The 13,870-nt window shown below is 44.4% G+C and overlaps 1 protein-coding gene across 1 annotated transcript in view; it reads left to right on the forward strand.

The window, feature by feature from the left end:
• LOC143768255 (uncharacterized) overlaps positions 1–13,870 on the forward strand; it is a 73,643-nt gene that overhangs the window by 13,848 nt on the left and 45,925 nt on the right. The window contains exons 6-9 of the mRNA XM_077256948.1: positions 3,165–3,325; positions 13,152–13,298; positions 13,428–13,607; positions 13,691–13,814. Coding sequence (XP_077113063.1) covers positions 3,165–3,325; positions 13,152–13,298; positions 13,428–13,607; positions 13,691–13,814 — 612 coding nt within the window. The remainder of the gene's footprint in view (positions 1–3,164; positions 3,326–13,151; positions 13,299–13,427; positions 13,608–13,690; positions 13,815–13,870) is intronic.

Below are 13,870 nucleotides of genomic sequence, written 5' to 3' on the forward strand. Positions count from 1 at the left end.
CGGTGTCCGTCAGGTCCCTTGCCGTCTGCTTCCCGCTCTGACTGACTGCCGACCGGAAAGTGAAAGCACAGCACAGCGGTGACGTCACCGCTCTGCTGTTAGGGCCGGCGCTCAGTCAGTGGGGGACGCGAAGGTGAGTATGTACTGTTTTTTTTTTTTTTACATTTTACACTGGTAACCAGGGTAAACATCGGGTTACTAAGCGCAGCCCTGCGCTTAGCAACCCGATGTTTACCCTGGTTACCCGGGGACCTCGGCATCGTTGGTCGCTGGAGAGCGGTCTGTGTGACAGCTCTCCAGCGACCACACAGCGACTAAACAGCGACGCTGCAGCGATCGGCATCGTTGTCTGTATCGCTGCAGCGTCGCTGTGTGTGACGGGGCCTTTAGTGTGAAGGTACCTTAAGAACATCATTCCCACTGCGTCTCCATTTGAAAGAAAATGCCTAATTAGATTTTCTTGGTTTATCTTTAGGAGGCATCACACCTCCGTCCCCTGAACAGATGTCCTCCTGTAGTATTCCTTAAGTGTTGTACTTTTTTCTTATTAACCTATTTGTAATCTTGCCTGAAGGAGCCACTGTGCTCTGAAAGCTGCAAACATATTATTTTCTGGTTAGCCAATAAAGGTATCACTCCTAGAATACTTTTGTCATCATTGGGCAGAAAGTATTCACATTGATTGTACAATAACAGCAGAGTTTCCCTTTATCCTGAAATTTCAATTTCTTTTAGAACCAACTAACATCAAGGAAGATTGTGATAAACTGCATAAAATCCATTACACCTGTGCCATGATATATCTCTAAGCTGTGGGTGGCTGATGGCTGTAATCTACATTTATTCACCCCTGCAGGAGATGTGTTGGCATGGCTCGAGCCCTCGTTTCATGGCTTCACTCCATGTTATAAATGACATTATGTTTTCGATCCTAAGGAATTCAGATTACTGTACAATCCCTCCTGAAATCGGGAGCAATATTATTTTCTCTACTCTTCTGGTCAGGACTCATATTAGCCTCAATGGTCCGCCATAAATGAGTGCAACTCCGGTTTAATGTTGAAGTTCTTCCTTCGTACATACGTTGTTGTTGAGAATGTAACATATAGTAAAAAAATGTTTTTTTTTTTACCTGTTGATTCTATGTGATAGTTTAATTGTGGTGGGAATGATGTGCCTCTCTATGTGAGTCTGTAACTCCCTGATAGTCTTAAAAAAAAAAAAAAAAAAAAAAAGCTCTCCATCAGTGACCTGTCATAAGCCAATTCAGCTGCATATGTAATCAGGGCACCGCATAAAGCCCCACCCACAGTCATGCCCACAGCTCCACCCCAGAGCACGAGAATCTCATTAACTGAAAGCTACAAATACAGATTAAGCAACAACCACAAGACAGATTTCATAACCTTGTATCAATGTAATCAGTATAACGGCATCAACCTGAGTGTTTTTAGGTTACTGTGCCCAATCTTGCTGATAGGTTCCCTTTAAGACACCTCAGCTCTGCACTATTATACACAGTTCTTTTTAAATGTGTAATATTTCACAAGCTGAGCACAGAGGACTGAACCAGAGGAGAACAACGCTGTTTCTGGCAGATTCCGGCCATATGCTTTGAGCTTTAGTAGGGTGTGGTACTTTCCAAATGGCTGAAGTAGGGAGCAGATTACTCCAGCTGGACAGAAGGAACAGATCCCAGAGGAGATTCGACACACCATATGCAGAAGCCCTAACTAGGGTTTATCGAATAGCTTCAGATAAGTGCTTATCCGAATAGCTATAGCGCTTCCTGAATAGCTACCTTGGTAACCTGGATACCTGTAGCGCTCCTGATAATGAACTGTTCGGTGTCGCTGCTGCATGTTTCGTGGCTGTGTGACAGTCACAACACATGCATGGATAGCCCCAAAACAGGTACAGGCTTTGTATGTACTGTAGGTGTTGTGACTGTCACACAGCCACAACACAGGCAGCTGAAGCCCTGAACAGATGATTATCGGGAGCGCTCCATGTAACAAGGTTCCCAAGGCAACTATTCTGTAAGCGCTATAGCTATTAGGATAAGGAGTTATGCAAAAGCTATTCGATCAACCCTAGCCCTAATATATCTAAATGACAGAAAACCAGAACAGTCGAAATCCCAATAAAGTGATTCCATTTTATAAATTAATTCACTGAGGATTATCATCTATACACACGTGGTCAAAATTGTTGGTACCCCTCGTTTAATGACCGAAAAACACACAATGGTCACAGAAATAACTTGACTCTAACAAAAGTAATAATAAATAAAAAAGATTGTAGACGCCTGTGATACTTAGTGGACACACCTTGATTTAAAATGTCCCTTTTGTCACATTTTCAGGGGTACCATAATTTCTGGTCCAGGCCTATTTCATGAGTTTTATTCTTTCTTAATTCTGTGGATGCATGGTTGAAAAGCAATGTCTGACGCTCATTTGTTCATTTTCATAGATAATTTATCATTACTTTTGTCAGATTCAAGTAATTTTGGTGACTGTTGTGGGATTTTCTGTCATTAAACGAGGGGTAACAACAATTTTTACCACGTGTGTAGGAGGACTGAATATTTTGATTTCACAGCCACTTTCCAGAAATTAACATGCAGTGGAATTTGGAGAGTGAAAAATTACACATTTGCCATTTTATTACCCAGCACTTAGTGCCCAAATTGTGCTCACTATAATATTGCTAAATACAGGGATCCTAAATGTTGGTTTTGCACACTGCAAGACTCAGAAGTGAGAGCAGATTTTCCTGGATTGGTTTATGGAAACCCTCTTGCATTTCAACAGCTATTGAGCCACTAATAGTGTGGGAACCTCTGTTTTTCCATTGACAGATGATGGACCTGAGTGGGGACTTGTTTTTTGTGAGATGAGAATTGATATTATTTTCGCCTACATAGCATTGGTTGGTTTCTTTTTAGGCAATATTTGGGAGACAGAATAAACACAGTTGAACACCACGCACTACTGATTAATCTAATACGGTTTTCTATTAGACTGTGAACTGTCATTGTCTTGGTAAATAATTCCAGTTTTTTACATAAACTGTACATAAAAATGGCAAGCTAAGTAAAAAATGTTCAAAAATATAAAATTCAAGGATATTTTATTCAAAAATAATTGTTTTTTTCTTAGCAGATGACTGTACCCGGAGATCAGAGGGACAGCTGACATCTTCAGTTTTTAAATCAGATGATCTCAAAATCCCACAGGATGCAACTGTATTGAATGCCATGACTTCAGATATACCATCATCCCTTCACAGCAAAGATCTGTCATCTGATCCTTTGAAACAGGTCCTGTCTTCTGATTTATTACTGACTACAAAGGAAAATGAAAGTCACAAAATAAGCATTAAAACAAAAGCTGCTCCTAAAGAAAATAAGTCATTTTCACATTCAGTATATGGAAATACCATAAACCAAAGAACCCACACAAGGGAGAAGCCTTTTTCTGTTCAGAATGTAGGAAATGTTTTAACCGAAAATCAGATTTGGTTGTGCACCATAGAACTCACACAGGGGAGAAGCCTTTTTGGTGTTCAGAATGTTTGAAATGTTTTAACCTAAAATCAGATTTGGTTAAGCACTAGAGAATCCACACAGGGCAGAAGCCGTATTCATGTTCAGAATGTGGGAAATGTTTTATCGAGAAATCAGATTTGGTTCAGCACCATAGAACTCACACAGGGGAGAAGCCTTTTTCCTGTTCACAATGTGGGAAATGTTTTAATCACAAACGTAGTCTTCTTGTTACACACCAGAGAACTCACACAGGGGAGAAGCCATTTTCCTGTTCAGAATGTGGGAAGTGTTTTTACCATAAAACAAATTTGTTTAAGCACCAGAGAAGTCACACAGGAGTGAAGCATTTTTTCTGTTCAGAATGTGGGAAATATTTTAACCATAAATTTATTCTTGTTATGCACCAGAGAACTCACACAGGGAAGAAGCCTTTTTCCTGTTCAGCATGTGGGAAATGTTTTAACCACAAATGTAATCTTGTTACACACCAGAGAACTCACACAGTGGAGGAGGATATAGGCCCCACAGCCTAAAAACAGCAGCCTGCAGCTGCCTAGAAAAGGTGCCTCTATTAGAGGCACCTTTTCAAGCGCTTTGCCTGGCTCTTCCCACTTGCCCTGTAGTGGTGGCAAGTGGGGTTAATATTTGTGGGGTTGATTTCACCTTTGCATTTGTCATGATCTCTTAGCCGCGGCCAGCAGTTTGTCACAAAATCCACAGGGATTCCTGACCACTGCCACCAATATGTCACGGATTGGGGTGACTTTAGACCAACAGATGGCTATCACATGTGCAGGGGGCTTATCTTAGTTATCCCTCCACTGCCACAATGTGATAAAAAAAAACACACACAAGGTTATTGACCTCTTAATTTACAGCAGGGGCTTATTTTAGGTATCCCACTGCTCTTCATTATACCATGTACTGCAGGGATTTGTGTATCCCGCTTACAGTTCCACTTAAACCTTGCAGCTCTCTGGCGCCCCCCTTACTGTCAGGTCAGATTAGGTACTGCACCTAGAGTAAATAGTCGCCAGAAAGGCTGCCTGCTTTGTACTGGCTATTGGGCACGCTGCAGCGACGCGATAAACTACTCCCGCTCAGGCAGGAACAATAATTATCAAGCCGCAGTCGCTACGGTGACTGTTGTGAATTAGACTTTTTTGGCTCCCTCTTGTGGTCACTGGTGATATTACTCTGGGATTGTCTTTCCCTAGTTTGGCACCCACCTGGGTCGTTAGTCCAGGGGTGTTGCTATATAAACTTCCTGAATTCTCAGTCTGGTGCCTGGCATCGTTGTAATCAGTTCCTTTCTGTTTGCTCCTGTCTGCTGGTCGTGGTTCTTGCAAAATTAAGCTAAGTCCTGCTTCCTTGTTTTTTGGTTATTTGCATTGCTCTTATTTATTTGTCCAGCTTGTACTAAATGTGATTCCTGATTTTGCTGGAATCTCTAGGGGGCTGGTATCCTCCCCCCGGGCCGTTAGACGGTTCGGGGGTTCTTGTATATCCAGCGTGGAAATTTTGATAGGGTTTTTGCTGACCGTATAAGTCATCTTACTATATTCTGCTATTAGTCAGTGGGCCTCTCTTTGCTAAATATCTAGTTCATTCTTACGTTTGTCTTTTCTTCTTACCTCACCGTTATTATTTGTTGGGGGCTTGTATCCAACTTTTGGGGTCTTTTCTCTGGAGGCAAGAAAGGTCTATCTTTTCCCTTCTAGGGTTAGTTAGTTCTCCGGCTGGCGCGAGACGTCTAGAACCAACGTAGGCACGTTCCCCGGCTGCTGCTATTTGTGGTGCTAGGATTAGTTATACGGTCAGCCCAGTTACCACTGTCCTATGAGCTGGTTTTTTGTGTTTGCAGACTTGGTAATTACTTCTGAGACCCTCTGCCATTGGGGTCATAACAGGTGACACCCAAAGGCCTTCACAGTACACGGTATTACTGCCACCAGCTTCGATTAAACGGGTCCGAAGCTAACCCAAAACAGTAGCGTAATTTCCCTTCAGAAGACTTAGGGTACGCTTTTAGAGCATGGAGAAAGAACTGGCATGAAATAATATACCCCACAAAATGTAGGCAGTGCTTTATCAAAATATTTTACAAAGATGTTACAAATGAGACAATTGCAAATATGTACAAGGCAATTATAAAAAAACAGGAAATAACATGAGAAATAACACTTACAGTTGTTCAAAGCATTGCAGGCAACAGGCTAGGGGAACTTTCCATCTATCCCAGTGCATCAGGCGTGCACTCTGGGCTCTTCAGGTAAAAACTCAAATCTCACTCTCTTGGACGCCGGCCAGCACTTAAAACCTACAGCCTGTGACCTCACAGAAAGGGCTGGCTTTTCCAAACCCTCCTCTCTCTACATTCTGAGTACTTCAACCTTAAATTTATCTACTTTCTATAACTTCGCTACACAACATGTCATAGTCGTAACAAACCCAGCATTCATCTCGGATTAACGTGGGCATTCTAATGAGATCAAATATGTCCTTTCTGGGATACATATTTACCGAGAAATCCCTACTTCTTTACCAGATGGAGTTAGAAACTCGTCTTTAGAGTGCTGGATAGATGCTTCGATGGAGATTAAAAATATATGTTTTTGTGGTCTTAACTTAAACGGTTTGCGTAATATCTTAGAAAAACAGAACAAAGAACTTTCATAGATTCTAGAAGTTTCTAGTCCAGTTATAGCTGGATAAGAGCTTACACGGCAGGAAATGCCGGTCGTAAATACCTTGGCTCTCATAACCCCCACACTCTCTGAGAAGGAAAGTCAGGAATTTGCAGCTACGAGCTGTTGCTGAATCACTCCAAGGAGGGGGGCTTAGCCCACAGCATGCTAGCAAGAGAACTAAACTTATGATATTTCATACCATCGTGACAGTATTGTTAGGTGACATCAATCCCAAGGCTTAGTAATGGAGAGGTGTCTATAAGACACCCATCCATTACTAATCCTATAATTGTATGGTACATAAAGACACAGCCAGACTAAAGTCCTGTATTTGAAAAAATGACACAGACTCCTTTATTATTCTCAATTAAACCATACTTACTGCATACCCTAATCCCAGCAAAGCCCTTGTTCTCTTGTAGTAAAAATAAAATAAAAAACCAACAATATACCATACCTGTCTATTGTTCTGTCCGACGCTGTAATCCATGTCTGGGGGCTAAATAGTTTTAAACTTTGACGGTGCCAAGATGCAACCGTCCCGGCTGATAGCGCAACATCATTCACCAGCGGTGACATCAAGTCCGGGCTGAACTTCGGTGACCTCATGACCATGGGAAAATGCCAGTGATGATGTCACTCTGGTCAATGATGCTGCGCTCTCAGCATCTCATTTACCAGTGGCTTTCAGCCGGGGCGGTCACATCTTGGCACCTTCCAGGTTGCAAACTAGCCCCCAGCCATGGATTACGGCGTGGGAGAAGCTGACGGACAGGTATGGTATATATGTATTTTTTATTTGTATTACAGGAGATCGAGGGCTTCACTGGGATTAGGCGTATTAATAAAAATGTAAAACTGTGTTTAGTGTTATTTCATATAAAAGACTTTATTCTGATTGTACCTTTATTTAACATGTAACTATAGGATTAGTAATGGATAGGTGTCTTATAGACACTTATCCATTGCTAAGTTGTGAGCTTGATGTAACCAGACAATAGAAAGGTGACAAACCCCACAAATATGAACCCACTTGCCACCGCTACATCTAATATGTGCTTCTTTGTTGGGCACCTGCATGCTGCTGTTTTTAGGCTGGGGGGGCTATATAAATGGCCCGTTACCAGCGTGAGAATACCAGCCCTCGATCCCAGTAATCCCAGTGAAGCCCTTGATCTCCTGTAATAAAAATAACATGAAAAAAAAAACAATGTACCATACCTGTCCTTCGTTTTGTCCCATGCTTTAATCTATGTCTGGGGGATAATTAGTTTTCAACCAGGACCGCGCCAATATGTAACCGTTCCGGCAGAAAACCACTGGTGAATGAGCTGCTGCCAGCACACCATCATTCACCAGCGGTGACTTCATCTTTGGCATTTTCCCACGGTTCGGAGGTCACCGCAGTTCAGCCTGGCCTCGATGATGTCACCGTTGGTGAATGATGTGTAAGGAAAAGCACTGGACTGCAGGATCCTGCACTGCACCGGGCCCGGAACTGCTGAGGCTGCTTCCCTTGTTGTCCGGGGAAAGGCTTAAAAGCCCTGACTGAACCCCTGACCCAGTAGCAGGGCACGTGCCCAAAGAAATGCGCACTCTGAAGCAGTCAGTTTTGGTACGGGCAGAGAGCGAGCATCAGGCTGAAGAGTGTGCTCCTTCCCTTGAGCACCCACGCTGCGTTGCTCTGCGCCCACCAGTCCCTGCTATCACCCAAGTGTCCAGGAAGGACCGAGCAGTTGGGTGTCCTGCCTTCACCAGACTGGGAGCTGCCGTGTGTTCCTCATCTGTGAGCACAATGCCCGGGCTGCTGAGAGAGAGCCGTGCACCAGATAGACTTTTGTGGCCTGACCAATTAATCCTCGTGGACCACCCTACGCCGGATTCTGGAATTGCTGCGGCCCTGCTGTGGCCCGCACCAACCTATGGACTAGGGGCTCAGCGGAAGGTACCGGAGACCGACTGGTGCTGCCAGAAGAAGGACCGTTGCATGATAGATCCCAATGGAACCACACCACCTGCTGCTGGCACCATTGTCTCCAAAGCTACAGCTAAAGACTGAGAGGCCTTTGATACGATAAGTGATTTTCAGGAACTGCCATTATTATGTTTACTGCTCACTTTTGTTGCTTATCCGCCACTGTACTGTTCAACCTCCCTTTGTATCTCCCTACGAGGAGTTTAACCCCTGTTATATTAAATCTGTTCAAATTGTTAACCCTTGCTCTGCCTCTCTTGCATCACTGCATCCCACAACCTGCTCACAGATGCTGCGCTCTCAGGAGCTCATTCACCAGTAGTTTTCAGCCGGATTGGTCACATCTTGGCGTCATACTGGTTGAAAACTAATTATCCCACAGATACGGGTTACTGCGACGGACAGGTATGGTATATTGTTGGATTTTTATTTTATTCGCTGGGATTAGGCGATGCAGTAAGTATGGTTTAATTGAGATTAATAAAGGAGTCCGTGTCATTTTTTCAAATAAAGGATTTTAGTCTGGCTGTGTCTTTTACCATACAACTATAGGATTAGTAATGGATGGGTGTCTTATAGACACCTCTCCATTACTAAGCCGTGAGCTTGATGTCACCTAACAATACAAAGGTGACATCAACCTCACAAATATTAACTCCACTTGCCACCACTACAGGGCAAGTGGGAAGAGCCGGGTAAAGCACAGTAATGGTGCATCTAATAGATGGGCCTGTCTCTCTTTATCTATGGTGCTGGTCAGGCAGTGTGGAGGTCAGATATGAAATGTCTATGTTTGGACCTGGTCGACCTTTATTTGCGCATAACCTTTCTGGCGCCATGGGATTGATTCAGAAATGTTGCAGGTATGGTTTTTATTCAATATGGTCCTGCTTTTAATACATTTAGGAGGCCCTAATGGCACAGCAAATATTATAAAAAAACGTAGAGTGGGATTAATGTGGTCTTGCTTCTAACATATTAAGGAGGCCGTAATGGCACAGCGAATATAAAAATCGTAGAGTAGGACTGCCCTATGAGAATGCCTTGACGTGGCGGGGTGGCTCAAACAATTGATCAATTGTTTGCTATATGTCTCGTTTTGATATACAGTTAGAAATTAATATGTGCATGTGCACTTTTTGTATTGCTTTCTGACCACAAACAGCGCTGGCTTCTCCCCTTTTGATCTAATAGATGCGCCTTTTCTGGATGGCTACGGGCTCCTGTTTTAAGGTTGGGGGGACTATATCAATGACTGTGGAGAAACGGGGTCAGTGGGTGCTCTCGTCCGCTGGCCCGGCTGTCTTTAGCAAGACTGCATGGACCAGGGCTCATACCACTGAACGCCCGCTCTATCTCCCGGTGGGCAATACACTACACAGACAACACAGGGTTAAGGTAAAACAGTGTGGCAATACTTTATTGAACTAAAACACACCATAGCAAACAGAACGATCCCACCATTTACCCCAAGATGGTGCACATTACAGGGTCTCACCCTTCCGCTGACTCACCGAGATAATGGTAGATGTTACGTCCTTGCTCCCAGGGTCACTACTCCATCTGTGGTATGCACACAGAGAGGAGGTAACAACAAGCGTAGGGAGATATCCGAGAGCAGTCCTGTGTTCTTCAGCCGGGTCCGACAGACCCTCGGCTAAGATCCTGAAGAGTTCCTTACCAGAAGAAAAGAAGTCTCTTTTATACTAGAGGCCTGTAAGCTCTTTTTAGAATTACCCAGGGTCCTTCAGTCCAACATCAAAATAAGGTAAACAATGGTGATGGGATTACGTAGCACTATTAGCATATCAGCACACATGAATAAACAAAGCTTAACACACCCTATGCACAGTCACTATTACAGACTTAAGGTACCTTCACACGAAACGACATTATAACGATATCGCTAGCAATCCGTGACGTTGCAGCGTCCTCGCTAGCGATATCGTTTCGTTTGACACGCAGCAGCGATCAGGATCCTGCTGTGATGTCGCTGGTCGCTGAATAAAGTCCAGAACTTTATTTGGTCGTCCGATCGCTGTGTATCGTTGTGTTTGAAAGCAAAAGCAACGATACCAGCGATATTTTACACTGGTAACCAGGGTAAACATCGGGTTACTAAGCGCAGGGCCGCGCTTAGTTACCCGATGTTTACCCTGGTTACTAGCGTAAAATGTAAAAAAAATAAACAGCACATACTCACATTGCGTCCCCTGCAGTCTGCTTCCTCCTCTGACTCAGCGCCGCAAAGTGAAAGTGAAAGCAGCACAGCGGTGACGTCACCGCTCTGCTCTCACTGTACGGCGCTCAGTCAGTCAGGAAGTGGACGCAGGGGGACGTGAATGTAAGTATGTGCTGTTTGTTTTTTTTAGATTTTACGCTGGTAACCAGGGTAAACATCGGGTTACTAAGCGCGGCCCTGCGCTTAGTTACCCGATGTTTACCCTGGTTACCAGGGGACCTCGGCATAGTTGATCGCTGGAGAGCGGTCTGTGTGACAGCTCTCCAGCGACCAAACAGCGACGCTGCAGCGATCGACATCGTTGTCGCTATCGCTGCAGCGTCGCTTCGTGTGAAGGTACCTTTAGGGTACTGTCTCACAGTGGCACTTTTGTCGCTACGACGGTACGATCTGTGACGTTCCAGCGATATCCATACGATATCGCTGTGTCTGACACGCAGCAGCGATCAGGGACCCTGCTGAGAATCGTACGTCGTAGCAGATCGTTTGGAACTTTCTTTTGTCGCTGTATCTCCCGCTGTCATCGTTGGATCGGTGTGTGTGACACCAATCCAACGATGCGTTCGCTTGTAACCAGGGTAAACATCGGGTTACTAAGCGCAGGGCCGCGCTTAGTAACCCGATGTTTACCCTGGTTACCATCGTAAAAGTAAAAAAAAACAAACAGTACATACTCACATTCCGGTGTCCGTCAGGTCCCTTTTTACATTTACAATAGTAACCAGGGTAAACATCGGGTTACTAAGCGCGGCCCTGCGCTTAGTAACCCGATGTTTACCCTGGTTACCCGGGGCCTTCGGCATCGTTGGTCGCTGGAGAGCGGTCTGTGTGACAGCTCTCCAGCGACCACACAACGACTTTCCAACGATCACGGCCAGGTCGTATCGCTGGTCGTGATCGTTGGAAAGTTGCAGAGTGTGACAGTACCCTTAAGGTACCTTCACACGAAACGACGCTGCAGCGATAGCGACAACGATGCCGATCGCTGCAGCGTTGCTGTTTGATCACTGGAGAGCTGTCACACAGACCTCTCTCCAGCGACCAACGATGCCGAGGTCCCCGGGTAACCAGGGTAAACATCGGGTTGCTAAGCGCAGGGCCACGCTTAGTAACCCGATGTTTACCCTGGTTACCAGTGTAAAATATCGCTGGTATCATTGCTTTTGCTGTCAAACACAACGATACATGGCGATCGGACGACCAAATAAAGTTCTGAACTTTATTCAGCGACCAGCGACATCACAGCAGGATCCTGTTCGCTGCTGCGTGTCAAACTAAACGATATCGCTATCCAGGACGCTGCAACGTCACGGATCGCTATCGTTATCGTTACAAAGTCGTTTCGTGTGAAGGTACCTTTACACAGTATGTTAGATAGTATATCAGTTGGCAAGTCTGTCTTCTTGACCCACCAGCCATAAACACTTAAATTCAAAAGCCAATATACAGATAAAAAATCAGTTCTTTTTGGTTTCCAAAAACATGGATGTCTAGGAAATTAAGATACAATCTGTTTTCTTCACAATGACCCCTTACCAACCTGAGAATACCAGCCCCCAGCTGTGAGCTTTAGCAAGGCTGGTTGTCAAAAATGGGGGGACCCCACGCCGTTTATTTAAATTATTTATTTAAATAAAAAAACAGCATGGGGACCCTTCTATTCTTCTTATCTAGCCTTGCTGAAGCTGACAGCTGAGGGTTGCAGCCCCCAACTGTGAGTTTCGTTTGGCTTGTTAGTAAAACCTACGCTAGTTTTTTTTTTTTTAATTGTTTATTTACAGCGCAGGAGCAGCTAATGAAAACTCCCATCCGCAGCTCCTCCTCTCACTAATTAGTAGCTGCAGGTATCAGATGATGGGAGCAGTAGTCCCATCAGCTGACACCAGTGACCGGAGGTAAACTTTATACCTCCGATCACAGCTGAGAGCTCTGACCGGCGGGAAGGATTTCCCCACCGATCAGAAGTGGTGTTTGCCCCATTGTCATGCACATGACAGCGCAGCAAACACCCGGTATTCGGACAGCCGAACCCGAACAGTAACACTGATTTTCTGGTGAAGTCCGTGTTCTGTGTCGGTGCCCGAACAGTAGGTGTTCAGTACGGACGCCGAACTTTACTGTTTGGGTTTTCCCATCTCTATTTGTGATCAGATAATTTTGTTTGCGGTGTTTGTGGAAACAAAAAAGCTTTTATAAAAGCCTCAAACTTCTGTGTGTGAATCAGAGCTGAGATCTAACGTGATAGAAGATTACAGTGCGGGGAAGACGGGAAACCTTCATATAGACGGCCGGTGGTGATGGAGTCAGTGACCGACTCTGGACAGATCTGTTCCTAGAGCCGTAGTAGGAGATGAAGATGTCGTCCTCATCATGAAGTCATTATTTCTCCTGTCACGTGTAATGAATATCTCCTACAGTATTACTAATGCCGATTCCAGGGTCGGGAAATGAGACGAGAATTAGCGTTATGGAAGATGAGTCTATGAGGAACGTATTCAGCTGCCGACTCCGAGGAAGAAACTGCTTGTTGTCTGTGGCCTAAAATATATCGGTTTTATTAGTAGATGTAAAGAAGAAAACTGAATACTGTAAAATAATAAATCTCATATGTTTCCCCTTATTATCTCCAGTAATTGTATTATTACACAGGATTTTTATGATGTTACATCGGCTCATCTTCTTCTCATTCAGGTCTCTACAATATCGGATCCTCTCGGTGAAGATCTACATAAGAAAATTTTCCTGATTTATCCATCAAAGATGGATATGGACAGAGAAAAGAAGGCAGAGAAAATATTACACCTCACCCTAGAGATCCTCTTCCGGCTTACTGGAGAGGTGAGAGATTCTGATGATGTCACATTACATCATTCTCATCTATGGGAATAACAAATGGATAGAACTGGAGAGGTGAGGACTCTGGAAATGTCTGTAGTGAGATTTATTAATGTGTCTCTCCATAACCAGGATTACACAGTAGTGAAGAAGACCTCTAGTGAGAGTTGTCAAGACCCTGTGTCTGAGGGATGGGGAAGACCCCTGAGCCCAATCATGGGTCCTCCACCTCACCCCCTGATCCATGAGGACATCAATGACCAGAAGATCCTAGAGCTCACCTACAAGATGATTGAGCTGCTGACTGGAGAGGTGACACTGCTGGGAATGCTGGGACATTATACAGTAACGCTATGAAGGGATCGGAGGGATCATAGTATCATTGTATGTGTCAGGTTCCTATAAGGTGTCAGGATGTCGCCGTCTATTTCTCCATGGAGGAGTGGGAGTATTTAGAAGGACACAAAGATGTGTACAAGGACATCATGATGGAGGTTCCCCAGCCCCTCACATCACCAGGTAATAGACAGGACTAAATACACATGGCCTATAATTATCTGTATGTAAAGAATGAA

This window comes from Ranitomeya variabilis, chromosome 4 (genome assembly GCF_051348905.1).
Source record: "Ranitomeya variabilis isolate aRanVar5 chromosome 4, aRanVar5.hap1, whole genome shotgun sequence".
Taxonomy (NCBI): Eukaryota; Metazoa; Chordata; class Amphibia; order Anura; family Dendrobatidae; genus Ranitomeya; species Ranitomeya variabilis.